Source organism: Silurus meridionalis, chromosome 12, assembly GCF_014805685.1.
Source record: "Silurus meridionalis isolate SWU-2019-XX chromosome 12, ASM1480568v1, whole genome shotgun sequence".
Taxonomy (NCBI): Eukaryota; Metazoa; Chordata; class Actinopteri; order Siluriformes; family Siluridae; genus Silurus; species Silurus meridionalis.
The window spans coordinates 639,099-664,098 of record NC_060895.1 but is presented as its reverse complement, the minus strand read 5'-3'; the positions used below and the strand labels follow the sequence as shown (position 1 = coordinate 664,098).

The following is a 25,000-nucleotide window of genomic DNA, read 5'->3' as shown; positions in this document are numbered from 1 at the left end:
CTCTCTCTCTCTCTCTATCTATCTATCTATCTATCTATCTATCTATCCATTTATCCATCCATCCATCCATCCATCCATCCATCAAAATTCCAATGGTTGTTTTATTGAAACATAATTATAAGTTACATTTATCCATTATATTACTAAAAATCTGTCTGTCTGTCTGTTTGTTTGTCTCTCTCTCTCTCTCTCTCTCTCTCTCTCTCTCTCTCTCTCTGTGTGTCTCAGGGAGGTGTTGGTGCAGAAGAAGAGAGCAGTGTGTGTTGGCCTGCCATCCACAGAGCTGCAGGAGAAGCAGAGGGCAAGCCTGGCAGCACCTCTCCCTCCTGAGAAGCGAGGTGTGTGTGTGTGTGTGTGTGTGTGTGTGTGTGTGTGTGTGTGTGTGGACACATTTGCATGCACCTATGAAAGCATTAGATCATGATGTAATTACAGTGAGTGGTCTTAAGGTGTGTGAGCACTTTGCTGTGAGACTGAGATGTGGTTTGAGAGATAGAGAGGAATATTGATCGAAAAAGATGTAATGAGAAAGAGAAAGAAAAGAGAAACAATGTGATGCTGTGAAGTTTTAATCTCAACTTTAAGACTAACCTCTCCCTCGCTCTCTTGTTCCATTTCTCTGGTTGCCATGGTGACCACCTACGCTCAGCACCACGCTCTAATCTCTATTTTTACTGCATGGCATTGAAACTCACCATTGCACCATCGAGCATCCTCTGTAGAGAGATTTCAATGTACATGTGAAAGTATTCATGGCATATCTCAGCATTTTGTATTTAATGTTTCTTCCACCATCCATCAACTTATCACCACTGCCCCTCTCCCCTGCCCCTCTCACCCCTGCAACTCTTGCCCTGCCCCTCTCGCCCTCTCGCCACTGCCCGACTCTCCCCTGCCCCTCTCACCCCTGCAACTCTTGCCCCTGCCCCTCTGCCCCTGCCCCACTCTTCCACTGCCCCTCTCCCCTGCCCCACTCTTCCCTGCCCCTCTGCCCCTGCCCCACTCTTCCGCTGCCCCTCTCGCCCCCTCCCCCTAATGCACCTGCCCCTCTCTCCCCTGCCCCTCTCACCCTCTCGCCCCTGCCCCACTCTTCCCTGCCCCAATCACCCCTGTCCTACTCTTCCCTGCCCCACTTTTCCCTGCCCCACTCTTCCCTGCCCCTCTTGCCCTCTCCCCTGCCCCACTCTTCCCTGCCCCTCTGCCCCTGCCCCACTCTTCCGCTGCCCCTCTCACCCTCTCGCCCCTCCCCTAATGCACCTGCCCCTCTCCCCTGCCCCTCTCACCCTCTCGCCCCTGCCCCACTCTTCCCTGCCCCAATCACCCCTGTCCTACTCTTCCCTGCCCCACTTTTCCCTGCCCCTCTTGCCCTCTCCCCTGCCCCACTCTTCCCTGCCCCTCTCCCCTGCCCTACTCTTCCCTTGCCCCATTCTTCCCTGCCCCTCTGCCCCTGCCCCACTCTTCCCTGCCCCACTCTTCCGCTGCCCCTCTCACCCCTGCCCCTCTCTTCCTGACCCAATCATCCCCTGCCCTACTCTTCCCAGCCTCACTTCTTCCCTGCCCCACTCTTCCTGCCCCTCTGCCCCTGCCCCACTCTTCCCTTGCCCCACTCTTCCCTGCCCTCTCGCACTCTCCCCTGCCCTACTCTTCCACTGCCCATCTCCCCTGCCCCACTCTTCCCTTGCTGCACTCTTCCCCTGCCCCTCTCGCACTCTCCCCTGCCTTACTCTTACACTGCCCCTCTCCCCTGCCCCACTCTTCCCTTGCCCCACTCTTCCCTGCCCCTCTGCCCCTGCCCCTCTCTTCCTGACCCAATCATCCCCTGCCCTACTCTTCCCTTGCTGCACTCTTCCCTGCCCCTCTCCCCTGCCCCTCTCACCCTGCCCAACTCTTCCCCTGCCCTACTTTTCTACTGCCCTTTTGCCCCTGCCCCTCTGCCCCTGCCCCTCTCGCCCCTGCCCCACTCTCCCCTGCCCCTCTCACCCCTGCAACTCTTGCCCCTGCCCCTCTGCCCCTGCCCCTCTCGCCCCTGCCCCACTCTTCCCTGCCCCACTCTTCCCTGCCCCTCTGCCCCTGCCCCACTCTTCCGCTGCCCCACTCTTCCGCTGCCCCTCTCACCCTGCCCAACTCTTCCCCTGCCCCAATCACCCCTGTCCTACTCTTCCCCAGCCTCACTTCTTCCCTGCCCCACTCTTCCTGCCCCTCTGCCCCTGCCCCTCTTCCCTTGCCCCTCTTCCCCTGCCCCTCTCACTCTCCCCTGCCCTACTCTTCCACTGCCCATCTCCCCTGCCCCACTCTTCCCTTGCTGCACTCTTCCCCTGCCCTCTCGCACTCTCCCCTGCCTTACTCTTACACTGCCCCTCTCCCCTGCCCCACTCTTCCCTTGCCCCACTCTTCCCCTGCCCCTCTGCCCCTGCCCTACTCTTCCACTGCCCCACTCTTCTGCCCCTCTCCCCTGCCCCTCTCACCCTGCCCAACTCTTCCCCTGCCCTACTTTTCTACTGCCCTTTTGCCCCTGCCCCTCTCGCCCTCTCGCCACTGCCCGACTCTCCCCTGCCCCTCTCACCCCTGCAACTCTTGCCCTGCCCCTCTCGCCCTCTCGCCACTGCCCGACTCTCCCCTGCCCCACTCTTCCTGCCCCTCTGCCCCTGCCCCACTCTTCCGCTGCCCCTCTCGCCCCTGCCCCACTCTTCCCCTGACCCAATTATAAATAAAAGTGAATCTGATAACGAGTTTGTTCTCATTAACAGTAACAGCTCAAACCTCATCTCAGTAAAAAGATAAAGAACCTGATGAAAATATACAATTTATATGTTTAAATTAAATTAGTCACATTTTGAGGGATGTAAATGAGTCCATATGTCTTTATTGTTGGAACACAAACGGCCATTTCTATAATTATGAAAGTGTTTTACAGATTCACACAAACATCGAGTTCAACATCTTTCCTTCTGTATACCTGTTACTCTTTACTCTAAATGTGTCTGTGTGTTCTCACTCTGTAGTCGTGATCATTCCACTGGCAGATGAAGATGAAGACAAGGTCATGTCTCTTATTTTGGTGAGTTTGCTTTCCATCATGGAACGCCTACACACACACACACACACACACACACACACACACACACACACACACACACACACACAATAAAGCTGATATAGTGAGCACTCCACTTGAAACCCTGTGATTTAATCCACCATCGTTCCTCCTCCCAGTACAGAGAAGTTTCACCTGCATACTGAAAATGAAGCATGTGACTGGAGTGAACATTATTAGGGAAATGGAAGTAAATTGGTCCAATAAAAGTTAGAAGCTTTTGTTTCCTTTCAAAATGTTTCACAAAGCGACATGCCTAAAAACTGTAAATGATGTGTTTACTCTCACTACATTTGTGTGAGTTTTCTGAAGAAGAACGTTAGGAGCACACCCACTTTGTGTTTATTCAATCAAATCAGGTTGTACATTTTATCTTCATCAATACTGAAACTTTTCCATTTCAACCATTTTTTAATATTTAAAGGTTTTGTCTTGTAAATATATTTCTTATTAGTGTCACTTCATGTTTCAGTGTCAATAATCCAAATATTATTGGATGAATTTATGAGCTGAACTTCTCAATGCTGCTCCAAAGTCAAACTCCTCTTAGAGTAATTCCTTGTTCAACTTTCTTTGTTCTGCTCAATTTGATTCCCATTTAACTTCCTCATTCTGTTAAAACTCATTAAATCTCATACCTTCATCACCGTGTAATGTTTAACGAGCGGACATGTAGCCGATCAAAACGCATGTTTGGGTTTACGAGCAAATTTATGTCCTTAGCGTTCAATCGTAAAGCACCAAGGTCATCATTTAGCTTTAGAGGATTACAGTTATACCCAACAGACTTTTAAATAAAGATTTTCATGCCTTATTTGATCTCGCTGATAATTTAGATGTGTTTACAAAGCAAGATTTAGAACAGAACCACAGGATTCCAACAAAATATTCCTCGCTGTGTTTGTGTTGAAAATTGGCCAGTCACCTGCTCCAGCTTGTGAAGAGTGTGATTATTAACACACAGTGTGTGAAATCTCCAGGACTGCACTTGAGCTAATTGGGATGTTTAGGATATCTAAAATAAGTAGGGATGGACTTGGAACTGATCCTGATTTTCAGTCTTTCGCAACATTATGGTCTGAGTTTTAACAAGTGGGTGGGACTATAAACAGTAGAGGGCATGGCTTCTTTAAATCATTTGAATGCACAACTTATCTAAGAATGATGATGTAGAATTTTCAACTAAAATCTATAACCATTTCAACAACAGTGATCACAGAATCCACCTTTACGTGCTGATGAAGAGCTGAGATCACATTCTGTATGTTGCCGTATTTCCTTTCTGAGTTGAGGCTCTATTTAAGAGTTTATAATTGTACCCAGACGTGGATTAGAGCAGCTCGTCTTATATTAGTAGTTAAACTCAAACAGGCATCTCATTTTAAAATCCAACAAACTGTTAAATTACAAACGAATCCCACAAATTAAACACTGATTCGCTAAGAAACTGCTTCATTGTTCAGACTGAAGAAAAAAAAATGCAGCTGAAACTGACCGATTTATTGATGTGTTTTAATAACCGAGTAGAGGAGAAAGTCTGGTCTAGCTCCATCCACTGGCTAGAGAATATGCAGACTTCATGAAGATCGAGTAAGAGAGGCTGATATTACTGTTTAGTGCTGTGATGGACATGAAGAAGTATTTAACAGTAGAACAAGCTTAGTAGCTTCTTATTTGTTATTGAGGGTTCCAGCTTAGACGTGATGGAGGCAATTGAGCAAATGCTAGACTGAAAGTCCCAGAATGCACTGCAGCTCTATGTCACTGAGTTACCCTGTGTTTACACTGCGATTGCCGGGTCTCCTGCAGGCGTACAGGAGCTCTACTGCTGTCTCTCTTAAATTCAGATGGACTTAAGAAAATCAGCTCAGATGTTGCTGATGAGTGTGTGTGTGTGTGTGTGTGTGTGTGTGTGTGTGTGTGTGTGTGTTTGTGTGTGTGTGTGTGAGTGTGTGTGTGAGTGTGTGTGTTTGATGTAGTAAAACAACAGAAGACACTACCCTTATATTCTTATATTAGTGTTTTTAGTGATTTTAGTCTTTATTGTTTCTTGTTTCACCTGTACAGGTTTGCTGTCATCTGCTCACTGATCAGGATGAACAGAACCTAAATCTTCTGGAGAAACATGTAAGACACACACACACACAAAACGAGAACAGGTTGAAGCTGGTTCTGATATATTGATGTAGTAGGAGCCCAATGTCGCCTGTATGGGCTGAACGATTAGCATAGGAGAGTTATTTATTTATTTATTTATAAAACCAGCTCCCTTCACCCAGTACGAGTACGTTCAGTACGTTCAGCTTTCCTCTGCTCTTCATTTAACGTACATATTCTACTCATGGCTGTAATGTAAACATGGACTGGGGGCACATTTCCATATTGAACCTTCTCTCAATGTGTTATGACTCGAGGGCTGCATATTTTCCTCAAGCCATGAGTTAATCTAGTCCTGATTCTGTCTATACACACACACACACACACACACACACACACACACACACACACAGTTGTGATAATGGTGTTGTGTTTGACCTATGGTAATGTAATTTTACAGTCATGTCTACACTGTCTGTGGAGACACACTGAGCATAATCACACTGCCCTTAAAGCTGCAGTCAGGATGAGATGATCTCGGCCCTTGACAGGATGTTTTGACCTGAGAGAGCATGCATGACAGAGTGTGTGTGTGTGTGTGTGTGTGTGTGTGTGTGTGTGTGTTTCTGCCAGCTCATCGTTGCCTGTAAAAGAGTGCAGGCAATACAGAGGAGTGTGACGGCACCAGTAGCCCCGTCTCAGCCACTCAACACCAACAGCCCAAGCAAGAAGGTGAAAGACTACAGAGAACTGGACCGCAAGATTCTGCAGCTTTGTGGTATGAAGCCGGATATTTATCTGTATTACAAAATACACACCTATCAGTGAAACCTGATCATTATATAAATAACAACATTAATTACCCAGGGTTCCCTGGTGGTCAGGGAAGTTTAGCTGAGCCTGAACAGACAACAGGGCCGATCTGCTCAGAGACGTCTCGCTGAAATCCTGCACCTGCTCATGTTGTTTTCCACACAGATTTCATGTAGCCGTTTTTCAAAAAGTATTTCTTTTGCCAATTTTATTAAAAGTGCACAAATGTTTTTTTTTGGCTATTGTTTGGAAACTTAGTGTTGAGCTAAGAAAAGGAGGGGATGTGAGAATAAAGCTGAATAAAATCTTCTTCTTCTCCCATTAGGGGGCGCCACCATAATGATGCTGATTTAAATCTTCATGCAAATTAACAGTAATTGTCATTGTAAAAGTTACAGCAGTGGACAAGTTCAAATCTCAGCACCATCAAGCTGCTACTGCGGGGCCCTTAAGCGAGGCCCTTAACCCTCAACAAAAAGTTGTGTTGTGTTGTATGTTTTGTGTTATGTTATGAGTTGTGTTATGTTATGTGTTGTGTTATGTGTTGTGTTGTGTGTTGTGTTATGAGTTATGTTATGTGTTGTGTGTTGTGTTGTGTTTTGTGTTGTGTTGTGTTATGTGTTGTGTTGGAGATAGCGAGTGGATGGAACACAGCAGTGCCTGTGGATGTGAATGAGGATGAGGATGAGGATGTAGATGTAGATGTGGATGAGGATGAGGATGTAGATGAGATGTGGATGTAGATGTGGATGAGATGAGGATGTGGATGTGGATGTAGATGAGGATGTAGATGTGGATGTGGATGAGATGTAGATGTGGATGAGGATGTAGATGTGGATGAGGATGTGGATGTGGATGAGATGTGGATGAGGATGTAGATGTAGATATGATGAGATATGATGAGATGAGATGTAGATGTAGATGTAGATGTAGATGAGATGTAGATGTAGATGAGATGAGATATGATGAGATGAGATGAGATATGAATGAGATGAGATGTAGATGAGATGTAGATGTAGATGAGATGAGAGATATAGATGTAGATGAGATATAGATGTAGATGAGATATGGATGTAGATGTAGATGAGAGATGTGGATGAGATGTAGATGTAGATATGATGAGATGTAGATATGATGAGATATGATGAGATGTAGATATAGATGAGATGAGATATGATGAGATGTAGATGTGAGATGAGATGTGGATGTAGATGATGAGATGTGGATGAGATGTGGATGAGGATGAGATGTAGATGTAGATGTAGATGAGAGATGAGATGTGGATGTAGATGTAGATGAGATGTAGATATGGATGTAGATGAGATGTGATGTAGATGAGAGATATGAATGAGATGTAGATGTAGATGAGATGTAGATATAGATGTAGATGAGATGTAGATATGAGATGTAGATGATGTAGATGAGATGTAGATGAGATGAGAGATGTGGATGTAGATGAGATAGATGAGATGTAGATGAGATGTGAGATGAGATGTAGATGATGGATGAGGATGTGGATGAGATGTAGATGAGATATGTAGATGAGATGAGAGATGAGATGAGAGATGTAGATGAGATGTGGATGAGATGAGGATGTAGATGAGATATAGATGTAGATGAGATGAGGATGTGGATGAGATGTGGATGAGGATGTAGATGTAGATGTAGATGTGGATGTGGATGAGGATGTAGATGTGGATGAGGATGTGGATGTGGATGAGGATGTGGATGTAGATGAGGATGTGGATGAGGATGTGGATGAGGATGTGGATGTGGATGAGGATGTGGATGAGGATGTGGGTGAGGATGTGTGTGATTTACTGTACGACAGAAGTGTGTTCTAGAGATATAGAGTATTTATCTTCTGATCTGCTTGTGTCCTTCTCATCTGTTCTGAGATGTTAAGGAGAATGTTGGGGATCATGGAACAGTAATGAAGGTTATTTTATCTGCTCTGATCTCTGATTACTGTGTTCTGATCCACAGGTGAGCTCTATGATCTGGATGCAGCATCGCTTCAGCTCAAAGTCATCAACTATGTGAGTTATAACACACACACACACACACACACACACACACACACACACACACACGTGTAGTTATTTCAATTAATCAAACAATTTTTTTTTCTCATCTTTAATTGTGTGTGTGTGTGTGTGTGTGTGTGTGTGTGTGTGTGTGGATATCAGTGTGTTTGAATAAGGAGGACATCATGAGTGGAGGTTCCTGCTGGTGATTATTGGTCATTAATAAAGATCATTAAAGTGTAGAAGGAGATTCATTATAACTCTTTCTGCTCAGACAGTTTGATTTTTTAGGTTTAATGATTTTTTAGATTTAGAGATAAAAGTTTCCAGGTCATGAAAACTCAACAATTCAACAATGGAATATTTAGTCGATTTCCTCAAGTCTTTAAACAGTAGACAGGATTACAGACATCACCAACATATTATATTACAGTTACTGCTGTCTGTCTGTCTGTCTGTCTGTCTGTCTGTCTGTCTGTCTGTCTGTCTGTCTGTCTGTGTGTCTGTCTGTGTGTCTGTCTGTCTGAGAACTAAACTACAAACTACTGCTAGCAGCCATGATAGATTATTCTACAATTCATTTAATGATCCAGCAAATCTGTTCCCATACTGACAGAGAGAGAGAGAGAGAGAGAGAGAGAGAGAGGAAGAGAGAGAGGGAGGGAGAGAGGGAGGAGAGAGAGGGAGGAGAGAGGGAGAGAGAGAGGGAGGAGAGAGAGAGGGAGGAGAGAGAGGGAGAGGGAGGAGTCAGTGTGTTCTTAATTCACATTCATTTATTATAACTGGCAATCACCTCTGCCATTTAAACAGCTGTGTGTATGAAAGACAGATGATCATGTGGAAAGTTTAATGTGTGTGTGTGTGTGTGTGTGTGTGTGTGTGTGTGTGTGTGTGTGTGTGTGAGAGAGAGAGAAATCACAAAGGACAGACGAGTGTGTATGTGTTTAGAAAAGACAAGAGAGAGTTTGTCCTCATCAGTATTCTGTATGTTTTTTTCTCTCCTCTGTCTCAGGGGCACATTAGCATAAAACCTTATCAGTGTTTATACAGATTCCTACATCTTTCTGAGTAAAACACACACACACACACACACACACACACACACACACACACACACACACACACTGTGCCCATCAGCCGACCCCAATTCTTTTATCCACATTACCTGTTTAGTCTCTTTGAGCTCAGTATATAAACAGGATGTTGTACAAATTCCAGATACGCAGATATAACAGGAAATAACAGGATTATGGTTTGGTGATCTGCGTTCAGATCCTCAGTTCACACACCTGTGAGTTCATCAGAATAACTAAACTGAGTATTAATGTGCAGATTTTACACCATTACAGATTGACTTGTTGCAAAACATTAAACATGCAAATTAATTTTAAATATTAATAAGAATGTATGTAATTTATTAATGTGATTGTACTTTGTCATTGGTTTATGAAAACAGCAAGAAAAAGACCCTGAGATCTGTACAGACAGGTCCACACACACAGCACATATTACAGCAGTGTATATCAGATCCAGTTCACCAGTGATCACCAGTCCTCACGTGTCTGATTACACACTGCGTATCGCTTTTCTCTTCTCATAGCAATAATCGCATGGTGATTTTATGACTTACTAGGTTGAATAATTAGTGTTTGTTTTGCCACTTTGTGTTTAAATAAATCACTTTAACTGCACTTTAGACTTCTCTCTCTCTGTCTCTCTGTCTCTCTCTCTCTCTCTCTCTCTCTCTCTCCTCCCACCCTCCATTATTCTGTTGATTTCTTTTCACCTCCTTTGACAGCATCTATTAATAATTTTGTGATTATTTCTCTCAGCACTGTTTTATTTATCCTACCACTTTCTTCCTTTCTTATTTCCTACCCCTTCATTTCTTCTCCTCCCATCATGTTGGGTTTGATATCTGGTGTGAGTGTTATATTTCCTGGGGGCATTCACAAATTGACAAGAGCTTCCTGCTGGACTCAATGGTGCTTGGATTAGCTGTGTAGCGCAGTCTTTTAGAGCTCTTAGAGTGGCTTTAAGAGCAAACACACTATAGCCTCACTACACTACACTACAATTCACTACACTACACTACATTTCACTACACTACACTACATTTCACTACACTACAATTCACTACACTATACTACAATTCACTACACTACACTACAATTCACTACACTACACTACACTACATTTCACTACACTACATTCACTACACTACTACTGTTCACTACACTGATTCACTACACTATACTGCTGTTCACTACACTGCAATTCACTGCACTACACTACAATTCACTACACTATACTACTGTTCACTACACTATACTACAATTCACTGCACTACACTACAATTCACTACACTACTACTGTTCACTACACTGCAATTCACTACACTATACTGCTGTTCACTACACTGCACAATTCACTACACTATACTACTGTTCACACACTACAATTCACTACACTACTACTGTTCACTACACTGATTCACTACACTACTACTGTTCACTACACTGCACAATTCACTACACTACTACTGTTCACTGCACTACACTGCAATTCACTGCACTACAATTCACTACACTATACTACAATTCACTGCACTATACTACTGTTCACTACACTGCAATTCACTACACTACTGTTCACTACACTATACTACTGTTCACCACACTACAATTCACTACACTATATTACTGTTCACTACAATTCACTACACTACTGCTGTTCACTACACTGCAATTCACTACACTATACTACAATTCACTACACTGCAATTCACTACTACAATTCACTACACTATACTGCTGTTCACTGCACTACAATTCATTACACTATACTGGTGTTCACTATACTACAATTCACTACACTGCTGTTCACTACTACAATTCACTACACTACACTATACTACTGTTCACTGCAATTCACTACACTGTACTGTTCACTGCACTACAATTCACTGCACTACACTACATTTACACTACACTACTGTTCACTACACTACAATTCACTACACTACTGTTCACTACTACAATTCACTACACTATACTACTGTTCACCACACTGCAATTCACTACACTACACACAATTCACTACACACTACACTACAATTCACTACACTACTGTTCACTACACACTACACTACATTTACACTACACTATACACTGTTCACTACACTACACTACAATTTACTACACTACACTACAATTCACTACACTACACTACAATTCACTACACTACACTACAATTCACTACATTACACTACAATTCACTACACTATACTACTGTTCACACTGCAATTCACTACACTATACTGCTGTTCACCACACTACACTACAATTCACTACACTACACTACAATTCACTACACTATACTACTGTTCACTGCAATTCACTACTATACTACTGTTCACACACTACACTACTACTGTTCACTGCACTACAATTCACTACACTATACTACTGTTCACTACACACAATTCACTACACTGCAATTCACTACACTATGCTACTGTTCACTACACTGCACCACAATTCACTACACTATACTACTGTTCACTACACTACAATTCACTACTATACTACTGTTCACTGCACTGCAATTCACTACACTACTGCTGTTCACTACACTATACTACTGTTCACTACACTACAATTCACTACTATACTACAATTCACTACACTATACTACTGTTCACTACACTGCAATTCACTACACTACTACTGTTCACTATACTACTGTTCACTACACCACAATTCACTACACTATATTACTGTTCACTACAATTCACTACACTATACTACTGTTCACTACACTACAATTCACTATACTACAATTCACTACTGTTCACTACACTGCACTACAATTCACTACACTACAATTCACTACACTATACCACTGTTCACTACACTGCAATTCACTACACTATACCACTGTTCACTACACTACACCATACTACTGTTCACTACACTGCAATTCACTACACTATACTCACTGTTCACTACACTACAATTCACTACACTACACACACCACTACACTATACTACTGTTCACTACACTACAATTCACTACACTATACTACAATTCACTACACTATACTACTGTTCACTACACTACAATTCACTACACTATACTACTGTTCACTACACTGATTCACTACACTATACTACTGTTCACTACACTACATTCACTACACTATACTACTGTTCACTACACTGCACAATTCACTACACTATACTACAATTCACTACACTATATTACTGTTCACTACACTGCACCACAATTCACTGCACTATACTACTGTTCACTACACCACAATTCACTACACTATACTACTGTTCACTACACTACACCACTACACTATACTACTGTTCACTACACTACAATTCACTACACTACCACAATTCACTACACTATACCACTGTTCACTACACTACATTTCACTGCACTACTGTTCACTATACTACAATTCACTACACTACTACAATTCACTGCTGTTCACTATACTACAATTCACTGCACTACACTATACTGCTGTTCACTACACTGCACCACACCACAATTCACTACACTATACTGCTGTTCACTACACTGCAATTCACTACTGTTCACTACACTGCAATTCACTACACTATACTACTGTTCACTACACTGCAATTCACTACACTATACTGCTGTTCACTACACTACAATTCACTACACTACACTGCAATTCACTACACTATACTACAATTCACTACACTGCACTACAATTTACTACACTACACACCACACCACACTACACTACTGTTCACTACACTGCACTACATTTACTACACTACACCACAATTTACTACACTACACCACAATTTACTACACTACACTACAATTCACGACACTACACTACAATTCACTACACTACACCACAATTCACTACACTATACTCACTGTTCACTACACCACACCACAATTCACTACACCACACTACAATTCACTACACTGCACTACACTGCAATTCACTACACTGCACTACACTATACTGCAATTCACTGCACTACAATTCACTACACTATACTACTGTTCACTACACTACACACCACTACACTATACTGCTGTTCACCACACTACACTACACCACAATTCACTACACTACAATTCACTACACTATACTACTGTTCACTACACTGCAATTCACTACACTATACTACTGTTCACTGCACCACAATTCACTACACTATACTACTGTTCACCACACTGCACTACAATTCACTACACTACAATTCACTACACACTATACTACTGTTCACTACACTACAATTCACTACACTATACTACTGTTCACTACACTACACTATACTACTGTTCACTACACTACAATTCACTACACTATACTACTGTTCACTACACTACAATTCACTACACTACACTACAATTCACTACACTATACTACTGTTCACTACACTACAATTCACTACACTACTGTTCACTACAATTCACTACACTACTGTTCACTGCACTACAATTCACTACACCATACTACTGTTCACTACACTACAATTCACTACACTATACTGCTGTTCACTGCACTACAATTCACTACACCATACTACTGTTCACTACACTATATTACTGTTCACTACACCACAATTCACTACACTGTATTACTGTTCACTACACTACAATTCACTACACTATACTACTGTTCACTGCACTGCAATTCACTACACTATACTGTTCACTGCAATTCACTACACTGCAATTCACTACACCACAATTCACTGCACACTATACTACTGTTCACTGCACTACAATTCATTACACTATACTAGTGTTCACTATACTACAATTCACTACACTATACTACTGTTCACTATACTACAATTCACTACACTACACTATACTACTGTTCACTACACTACAATTCACTACACTGTACTACTGTTCACTACACTACAATTCACTACTGTTCACTACACTACACTATACTGCTGTTCACTACACTACAATTCACTACACTATACTGCTGTTCACTGCAATTCACTACACTACAATTCACTACACTGCAATTCACTACACTATACTACTGTTCACTACACCACACTACACCACTGTTCACTACACACTGCAATTCACTACACTACAATTCACTACACTATACCACTGTTCACTACACTACACCACTACACCACACCATACTACTGTTCACTACACTGCAATTCACTACACTACATTCACTACACTATACTGCTGTTCACTACACTACAATTCACTACACTATACCACTGTTCACTGCACACTACACTATACTACTGTTCACTACACTACAATTTACTACACTACAATTCACTACACTATATTACTGTTCACTACTACACTGCAATTCACTACACTATACTACTGTTCACTACACTACAATTCACTACACTATACTACTGTTCACTGCACCAATTCACTACACTACTACTGTTCACTGCACTACAATTCACTACACTACTACTGTTCACTGCAATTCACTACACTACTGTTCACTACACTGCAATTCACTACACTGTACTACTGTTCACACTGCAATTCACTACACTATACTACTGTTCACACTGCAATTCACTGCACACTACAATTCACTACACTATACTGTTCACTACACTACAATTCACTACACTACTACTGTTCACCACACCACAATTCACTACACTATACTACTGTTCACTACACTACATTCACTACACTACACTACTACTGTTCACTACACTGCACTACACTGCACTGCACTACAATTCAATACACTATACTAGTGTTCACTACACTACAATTCACTACACTACACTACTACACTGCACTACACTGCACTACACTACATTCACTACACTACACTGCACTACAATTCACTACACTACACTGCACAATTCACTACACTACAATTCACTGCTGTTCACTACACTACAATTCACTACACTACACTACATTTCACTACACTACAATTCACCACACTACACTACAATTCACTACACTATACTGCTGTTCACTATACTACTGTTCACCACTACACTACACCACATTCACTACACTACACTACAATTCACTACACTGTACTACTGTTCACTACACTGCACTACAATTTACTACACTACACTACAATTCACTACACTACTACTGTTCACTGCACTACACTATACACTGTTCACCACTACACTACAATTCACTACACTACACTGCAATTCACTACACTACACACTACACTACATTCACTGCACTACTGCTGTTCACTACACTACAATTCACTGCACTACACTACAATTCACTACACTAAACTACACTGCAATTCACTACACACTACACTACACTGCAATTCACTGCACTACACTACAATTCACTACTGTTCACTACACTACAATTCACTACACTGCAATTCACTACACTATACTACTGTTCACTACACTACACCACTACACTACAATTCACTGCACTACTACTGTTCACTACACTACAATTCACTACACTATACTGTTCACTACACTACACTATACTACTGTTCACTACACCAATTCACTGCACTACAATTCACTACACTATACTACTGTTCACTACACTGCAATTCACTACACTACACTACACTACTGTTCACTGCACTACATTCACTGCACTATACTACAATTCACTACACTATACTACTGTTCACTGCAATTCACTACACTATACTACTGTTCACTACACTACTACACTACACTACTGTTCACTACACTACAATTCACTACTATACTACTGTTCACTACTGCAATTCACTGCACACTACTGTTCACTGCACACAATTCACTACACTATACTACAATTCACTACAATTCACTACACTATACTGTTCACTGCTACAATTCACTACACTATACTACTGTTCACTACACACAATTCACTACACTATATTACTGTTCACTACACTACACCACAATTCACTACACTATACTACTGTTCACTGCACACTACACTACAATTCACTACACTGCAATTCACTACACTATACTACAATTCACTACACTATATTACTGTTCACTACAATTCACTACACTATACCTGTTCACTACACTACATTCACTACACTACTACTGTTCACTACACTACAATTCACTGCACACTACACTGTTCACTACACTGATTCACTACACTACACCACAATTCACTGCACTACATTCACTACACTACATTCACTGCACTACATTCACTACACTATACTACTGTTCACTGCACTACAATTCACTACACTATACTACTGTTCACTACACACTACACTACACTGTTCACCACTACACTACAATTCACTACACTGTTCACTACAATTCACTACACTATACTACTGTTCACTACACCACAATTCACTACACTGCACTACTGCTGTTCACTACACTACAATTCACTACACTATACTACTGTTCACTACACTACAATTCACTGCACTACACCACAATTCACTACACTGCACAATTCACTACACTACACTGCAATTCACTACACTACACTACAATTCACTACACTACAATTCACTACACTACACTACAATTCACTGCACACTACACTACTGTTCACTACACTACACTACACAATTCACTACACTACACTGTTCACCACACTACACCACAATTCACTACAATTCACTACACTGTTCACTACTGTTCACTACAATTCACTACACTGCTGTTCACTACACACAATTCACTACACTATACTACTGTTCACTACACTACAATTCACTACACTATACTACAATTCACTACACTATACTACTGTTCACTACACTACAATTCACTACACACTACACCACAATTCACTACACTACTACTGTTCACTACACTACACCAATTCACTACACTATACTACAATTCACACACCACACCACAATTCACTACACTATACCACAATTCACTACACACTGCAATTCACTACACTACAATTCACTACACTACACTGCACACAATTCACTACACTACACTACAATTCACTACACTACACTACAATTCACTACACTACACTACAATTCACTACACTACACTACAATTCACTACACTATACTACTGTTCACTACACTACACTACAATTCACTACACACTATACTACTGTTCACTACACTACAATTCACTACACTATACTACTGTTCACCACTACACTACACCACAATTCACTACACTGCACACAATTCACTACACTATACTACTGTTCACTACACTGCACAATTCACTACACACTACACTACAATTCACTACACTATACTACTGTTCACTACACTGCAATTCACTACACTACACTACAATTCACTACACTACACCACAATTCACTACTGTTCACTACACTACATTCACTACACTACACACTACAATTCACTACACTGCAATTCACTACACTATACTACTGTTCACTACACTACACTACAATTCACTACACTACTACTGTTCACCACACTACAATTCACTACACTATACTACAATTCACTGCACACTACAATTCACTACACTACTACTGTTCACTACACTACTACAATTCACTACACTACACTACAATTCACTACACTACAATTCACTGTTCACTACACTGCTGTTCACTACACTACACTACAATTCACTACACACTATACTACTGTTCACTACTACACTACAATTCACTACACCACTATACTACTGTTCACTACACTACAATTCACTACACTGCTACTGTTCACTGCACTACACTACACTACACTATACCACTGTTCACTACACCACACCACAATTCACTACACTATACTACTGTTCACTACACTACAATTCACTACACACCACACTACAATTCACTACACTATACTACTGTTCACTACACTACAATTCACTACACTACAATTCACTACACTATACTACTGTTCACTACACTACAATTCACTACACTATACTACTGTTCACTACACTACAATTCACTACACTATACTACTGTTCACTACACCACACTACACCAATTCACTACACTACACTACTGTTCACTACACTATACTACTGTTCACTACACTGCAATTCACTACACTACACTATATTACTGTTCACTACACTACAATTCACTACACTACTGTTCACTGCACTGATTCACTACACTACAATTCACTACACTATACTACTGTTCACTACACTACAATTCACTACACTATACTACTGTTCACTACACTACAATTCACTACACTACACTACAATTCACTACACTATACTACTGTTCACTACACTACAATTCACTACACTATACTACTGTTCACTACACTACACTACAATTCACTACACACTATACTACTGTTCACTACACTACACACTACACTACACTATACTACTGTTCACTACACTATACTGCAATTCACTGCACTGTTCACTACACTGCAATTCACTACACCATACCACTGTTCACTACACTACAATTCACTACACTATACTACTGTTCACTACACTACAATTCACTACACTATACTACTGTTCACTACACTACAATTCACTACACTACACTACTGTTCACTACACTACACTACAATTCACTACACTACACTACTGTTCACTTCACTACACTACACTACAATTCACTACACTATACCACTGTTCACTACACTACATTCACTACACCACAATTCACTACACTGTTCACTACACACAATTCACTACACTATACTACAATTCACTACACTACTACTGTTCACTACTGTTCACTGCACTACACTACAATTCACTACACTATACTACTGTTCACCACTACACTACAATTCACTACACTATACTACTGTTCACTACACTACTACTGTTCACCACACTACACTACACTGTTCACTACACTACTACTGTTCACTGCACTACACTATACTACTGTTCACTACACACTACAATTCACTACACTATACTACTGTTCACTACACTACAATTCACTACACTACACTGTAGTGTTTGGATGGTGAATGGGTTATTTTAACAGATGATGGGTAGATGAATGAATGATGATATGGACAGATGAATAAACTGGTTACTGTAAGAAAAAAATATGATAAATAAATGGTTAAACACATGGTTACTGTTGTAACCGTTTATTAATGTGTTCCTGACAGCAGTCATTTTATTAGAATGAGGAATACCATGTTGATGGAGACGAACAGCTGAATAAAGTGTTGACACCCCGTCTCTCTTACTTTCACTGTTTTATAGCTGCAAAAAGAGACCCAGTCTCAGTGCTGCTGTCTGCTGCTGGTGTCTGAGGATAATCATCAACTATTCTGTCAGGTATACACACACACACACACACACACACACACACACACACACACACACACACACACACACACATTTATACATATACATTGTGTCTTACTGCTCTGTGTGTGTATAAAACAGGTGGTTGGGGATAAAGTTCTAGAAGAAGAGATCAGCTTTCCAGTAAGCTTATTATTTTTTATAATGAATATAAGCAATAGATGAAATGATAACAGTGTGAGTGTGAGAGAGAGAGAGAGAGGTTTGTCCCCAGATTTGTCTCCATGTGTCCCTCAGCATGGTCTTAATGCTGTTGTTGATGTTGCTCTTTTTGCCCAGCTGATGTTCGGACGCTTTGGGCAGGTGGTGGAGAAAAAGAAATCAATCACCTTACAGGATGTTAGCCAGGTGATGCATGTGCTCACACACACACACACACACACACACACACACACACACACACACACACACACACACACACACACACAGTCCTGTCTGTGACTGGACTTTAATAGAGGTAATAGAGGACAGAATGTGTTTACTTTCCCCAGACTAATCTCATCCCCAATACCAGCTATTTATTACACACACACACACACACACACACACACACACACACACACACACACACAATTGGCACACATTATTTCCAGATGAATGAAACTGGCAAGGGTTTACAGTTGTCTCATTTTCTTCATCTAACACAACATAAAATAAAATAATTCGGGATCTGGCATCTGTAATGTGTGTGTGTGTGTGTGTGTGTGTGTGTGTGTGTGTGTGTGTGTGAGAGAGAGAGAATGGATTGCCTGTGTGCATTTAATTGGTTTTTGATCTGTATTTATGAATCGCATTTCCTGTCAATTAAATGTAGACCAGGTCGTATTGCGTCATTAAACACGTTTTACTGCTCTGAGAAAGTTGTAGTGCTGAAATATTCCCAGCAGACCGCACAGCCCTGAATGAACGAGTTATTAATCAGACAAGTATTAAGTCTGAGGATCTCATGGGTGAGGTCAAAGCCTGGAGGAGGAACGCGAGCATGCAGACTCTTATCTGAGAAAAGAGACAGCGCTGGTATTAATGTGTTTAACAGCATCTGTAGAGATGTGGGGGATCTGAGAGTTCCCTTCCATCTCATCACCTGGGCTCAGTCTATAGGGCTCTTTCAGCTTTCTGACTGACACCCTTATTAATAAGACCACAAACACTTCTTTCTCCATAAAAATTCCTTAATGTAAGAAAAATTGCACTTGAGGCACCATGAGTAGAAAAAATCACCTGGAGCCGTTTGTTTGGTTTTTAGCTGTATTCCTAGCGCACAGAAGATACCCATGCATTACATGTAGGACCAAAACGGGCACTCTGCATAGTTTCTCTTCATGCTCCTGCTCTCTCACATTACAGAGGAGAAGCTCACACTCTACAGCATTGCCCACACAGCTCTTATTTTATCGCATAAGTGCTTTGTGATGTTATTTTGAACAATTGCGATTTCCCATCAGATAACACACACGACTCCTGCTGCATCCAAGCACTCTTCCTGGATTCATGGAAACTCTATCAGGATACAGGTTTAGAAACCTCTGAATGTAGGGAACATACATCACGGTGGTGATAAATAAACATCACACAGCAATCAATCAGAAGAACTTCACAAGACTTTGTCTGGTCTCTGCAGGTCCAGCTGGCATTTGTGGATGATTATAAGTGAGAGCAGAGCTGTATTAGGCTGAGGTGTGATCTAGTGAGAAAGTGAAGGTCTAGGTTTCTCTCATCAGATTTTGTAATGAGAGGAGGCACATCTGTGCCAGTGGTATAAAATGAATCTGCACTGCCCAGTTGCATCATTTGGGTTTTTTCCTCAGGCAAGTTTACTTTTAATGGTACATAAAACAGTTGCTTTTAACTTTACACAAGTTACAAAGGCAACAGAACCTCGTGAGGAAATAAACCCACAGACAGATCAAACTGCAAAATGTAGAGAAAGACAAAATAAAACATGCTGCATTGCCATTCAGCAGGATAGAAAAACAACACAACACAAGGATGACTCTTCCATCCAGAGAATACTGAGATGTACAGAGATGCTTCAAAAGCTCGAGACACGTTCCTCTCATGACCACAACGTACATCTAGAAGGAAAGTTTCACATTTTATCTTAGAGTAAATTGAAGCTGTTTATTAAAAACAGAAATGTTTTAAACAGAGGAATCACACACTGCTGCACATCTCTTTCCTTCTCTTTATGATTTCCTTCTTCACAGCTTTATATGTGATGTCACTTGGTGCAGTCAGTGAAAACTTTTTCTGCATTTTTTCTACCAGTGTTTCTGCACTCTAGAACTTATTTTGTCATTGGAAATATTTGTATAGTATTTATTTCTGACTTTACACCATGTGCAAGTCTTTTAAATTCCCTGCATATTTCTATTCCCTGTTGTTCTTTTACTTAACATACCAGGAGGCGTGGCCTTTCATCCTGCATGTTTCATGTTCATTTGTTTTTCTAGAAGCTATGAACCAACTCATGCATTATTATTGGTTTTAAACTAATATTATTATTATTATTATGATTATTATTGGTTGATAACTTTATTTCTAATTTGAATTCTATATTTTAAGGCCATATTCTAGGACACTTATCATCTGATGAGAATAATTCAGTGAAGCCTGCAGTAAGGCGTGTATATTACTGGTATGGGCCGTGCATTTTCTGATGTTTCCTGAATAAACAGAACCATTTCCCCAGCATGGAAATGTGATGATATCTCTTAAGCAGCTGTGCTGCTTGTCGAGGCATCATCTAAATCTCATTTTCAGTCTGCTCTGCTCTTTTTCCAACCTTCACCACCAGGTGTATTTCTAGTGGTGTGAAGATTTATTTCTACATGACTGAATGGATTTGGAAAGAGAAACTTGCCATAACTCTCAGATATCCACCAGTAGCTCAGACCCAGAGGAGATGCTGACAGGAGCCACACACTGGGACTAAGAGCCAAATCTGTTTGCCAACTCGTCCTGCATTCAGCAGTGATTTCTCTAATGCTGCAATTTCTCCAGATGGAATAAAAGATTGAAAAAAGAAAACGGGAACAGTTTGTATAAAACTATAAACTATAGAATAAAACTACGGTACATATTTCTCTCTAAAATGTCTATCAACATCTGAATTTATCCTCCAGATAAAGAAGCTCTGTTTGTTAACGTGTTCATTGGCAATGGTTTTGTGCTCATATACAGACTGCTTTTGAGGAACAGGCTTTAAAGTTCTTCTTCTGATCAGTTGAGTTCAGTAAATTGGGTAAAATGAAGAATATCCCAGTCATAATGAAGTAATTATATTGTTTTTGTAGTTATGTGTGATTTTATGTTATTTATTTTTTTATTTTAATCTTCACACACACCTAATTGTAATGATTGCTAATAAATCGTACTTTATTCTAATGTGTTTTTTTAACATCCACCCCGTTCTCTCTCTGTTTCTCTTTATATATCAGGAGGAGAGAAGGCAGCTCAGCAGTATGTTGGGGTTTGAAGCGAACTCCATGCTGTGTGTGCCTGTCGTGAGTCAGGCTACTAGCCAGGTGGTGGCGCTAGCATGCGCCTTTAACAAAAAGGGAGGGCAGACGTAAGTTTCTTCAGTATTGCTCATTTTTACGACACTGTGACATTTTAATAACTAATGTGTAAGCTTTTGTTTATTTATTAGCAATATGGAGATGATTTCAGAGTAAAATTCATTTCAGTACATTTTTCATTTCAATATTACGAAAGAAGAAAACAGATTTAAACCTAATTCACTACTGACATGTAAATTCACTACATTTACACCATCACACGAAATGTGCATAGTAACACATGCTAACGTGCTGTGACTCTCAGTGATGCAAACACACACCTACACACACACACCTACACACACACCTATACACACACACACACACACACACACACACAAGCACACAGAAACATATACACACACACACACACACACCTATACACACACACACACACACACACACACACCTGCACACACACACACACACTACACACACACACACACACACACACACACACACACACACACATACACACACACACACTACACACACACACACACACACCACACACACACACACACACACACACACACACACACACACACACACACACACACATCACACACACACACACACACACACACACACACACACACACACACACACACACACACACACACACCTACACACACACACACACACACACACACACACACACACACACCCATTACATACAAATGAAATTATCCCAATTAATTTAGGATAACCTGAACAATATAATTCACTCTAGAGCGAATGTGTGTGTGTGTGTGTGTGTGTGTGTGTGTGTGTGTGTGTGTGTGTGTGTGTGTGTGTGTGTGTGTGTGTGTGTGTGTGTGTGTGTGTTTAGCAGATGTTCAGGCACTGAAATTCCCTTCAGCTCCAAATTCCTTTCATTAGTTTCATCCCTTCATCTGTTTTACATCTTTTCTTCTCTTTAAATATTTGGCAGGAACATCTGAAAATTGTGACAAACGTTTGTGTAGAGAGAGAAACACATACATACACACACACACACACACACACACACACACAGACAAAGGTTGGATTACAGAGCAGTTTATCATGATGAGATCTGATTTATTTATAAAAAAAAAAAAACTCTGAAGCATTTTGACCTTCTAAACCATCTGTCTGCCTCTCCGTTTACTGTCTGTCTCTCTTTCTGCCTCTCTGTTCGCCTTTCTGTCTGTCTCTTTCTCTCTCACTCTCTCTCTCTCTCTCTCTCTTTCTTTTTCTCTCACTCTCGCTCTCTCTCTCTCACTCGCTCTATAGATACACAGCAGCAGATGAACACATGGTCCAGCACTGTTTTTGTTACACCTCCACAGTGCTCACCAGCACACTCGCCTTCCAGAAAGAGCAGAAACTAAAGTTTGAGTGTCAGGTAGGACTGAGGAAAAGGAGAAAAGAGTGAAAGAAAGCATGAGATGACTGATGTAGGGATGAGTGCTGTGGTCTCTCAGGTACACAAAGTGCTGAGCAGCGACTCAGGACCTCAGGGATTTGCTGAGTGCTTCTCTTGAACTGACTGAAACACACACACACACACACACACACACACACACACACACACACACACAGTTCAGTGTGCACTTCTATTGATTTTTGTATGCATTTACTCAATAGCTGCAGTTTTTCTCCGAACATGCTCTGAATACTGAATCATTTTCTTTTCAGGTAGTCTAATATTTTTTTTTTCTTTTTTCTTTCTTTTTTTTGTTTATGGATTATGTCTCCATCTACAGATTTTTATATGGACTGTATATATTATATTTAAGTATAATTGTATGTTTTATTGCTTTATATTTTGTGTTATGTTTATTTATTTTTTAATCAGAACACTGGTGAAATGCCAGAGGAATTACCATGATGCCTGTTATTGATTAGTGTGTGTGTGTGTGTGTGTGTGTGTGTGTGTGTGTGTGTGTGCAGGCTCTACTTCAGGTGGCCAAAAATCTCTTCACACACCTTGGTGAGTTAAAAACAGACCTCAGACTGTGTTTTTTTGGGATTGTGACTCAGAGTTCACTAGTGTCTCCATTTGCATGTTCAGAATCATGGCGTCGTGTAAAACAGGAAACACGAGCATGGAATTTCATGCAATTATTAAAGAATATCTGTAAAATATAAGGAAATCGGATTTGACTAATA

At 40.9% G+C, this 25,000-nt stretch overlaps 1 protein-coding gene across 1 annotated transcript in view; it reads left to right on the top strand.

Moving 5' to 3' along the window:
- Positions 1 to 25,000, top strand: part of LOC124394822 (cGMP-dependent 3',5'-cyclic phosphodiesterase) — a 137,737-nt gene that overhangs the window by 90,812 nt on the left and 21,925 nt on the right. Inside the window, 11 exon segments of the mRNA XM_046863298.1 lie at positions 229 to 338; positions 3,003 to 3,058; positions 5,162 to 5,221; positions 5,825 to 5,969; positions 7,991 to 8,043; positions 19,200 to 19,274; positions 19,386 to 19,427; positions 19,584 to 19,652; positions 22,745 to 22,875; positions 24,122 to 24,233; positions 24,782 to 24,821. Coding sequence (XP_046719254.1) covers positions 229 to 338; positions 3,003 to 3,058; positions 5,162 to 5,221; positions 5,825 to 5,969; positions 7,991 to 8,043; positions 19,200 to 19,274; positions 19,386 to 19,427; positions 19,584 to 19,652; positions 22,745 to 22,875; positions 24,122 to 24,233; positions 24,782 to 24,821 — 893 coding nt within the window.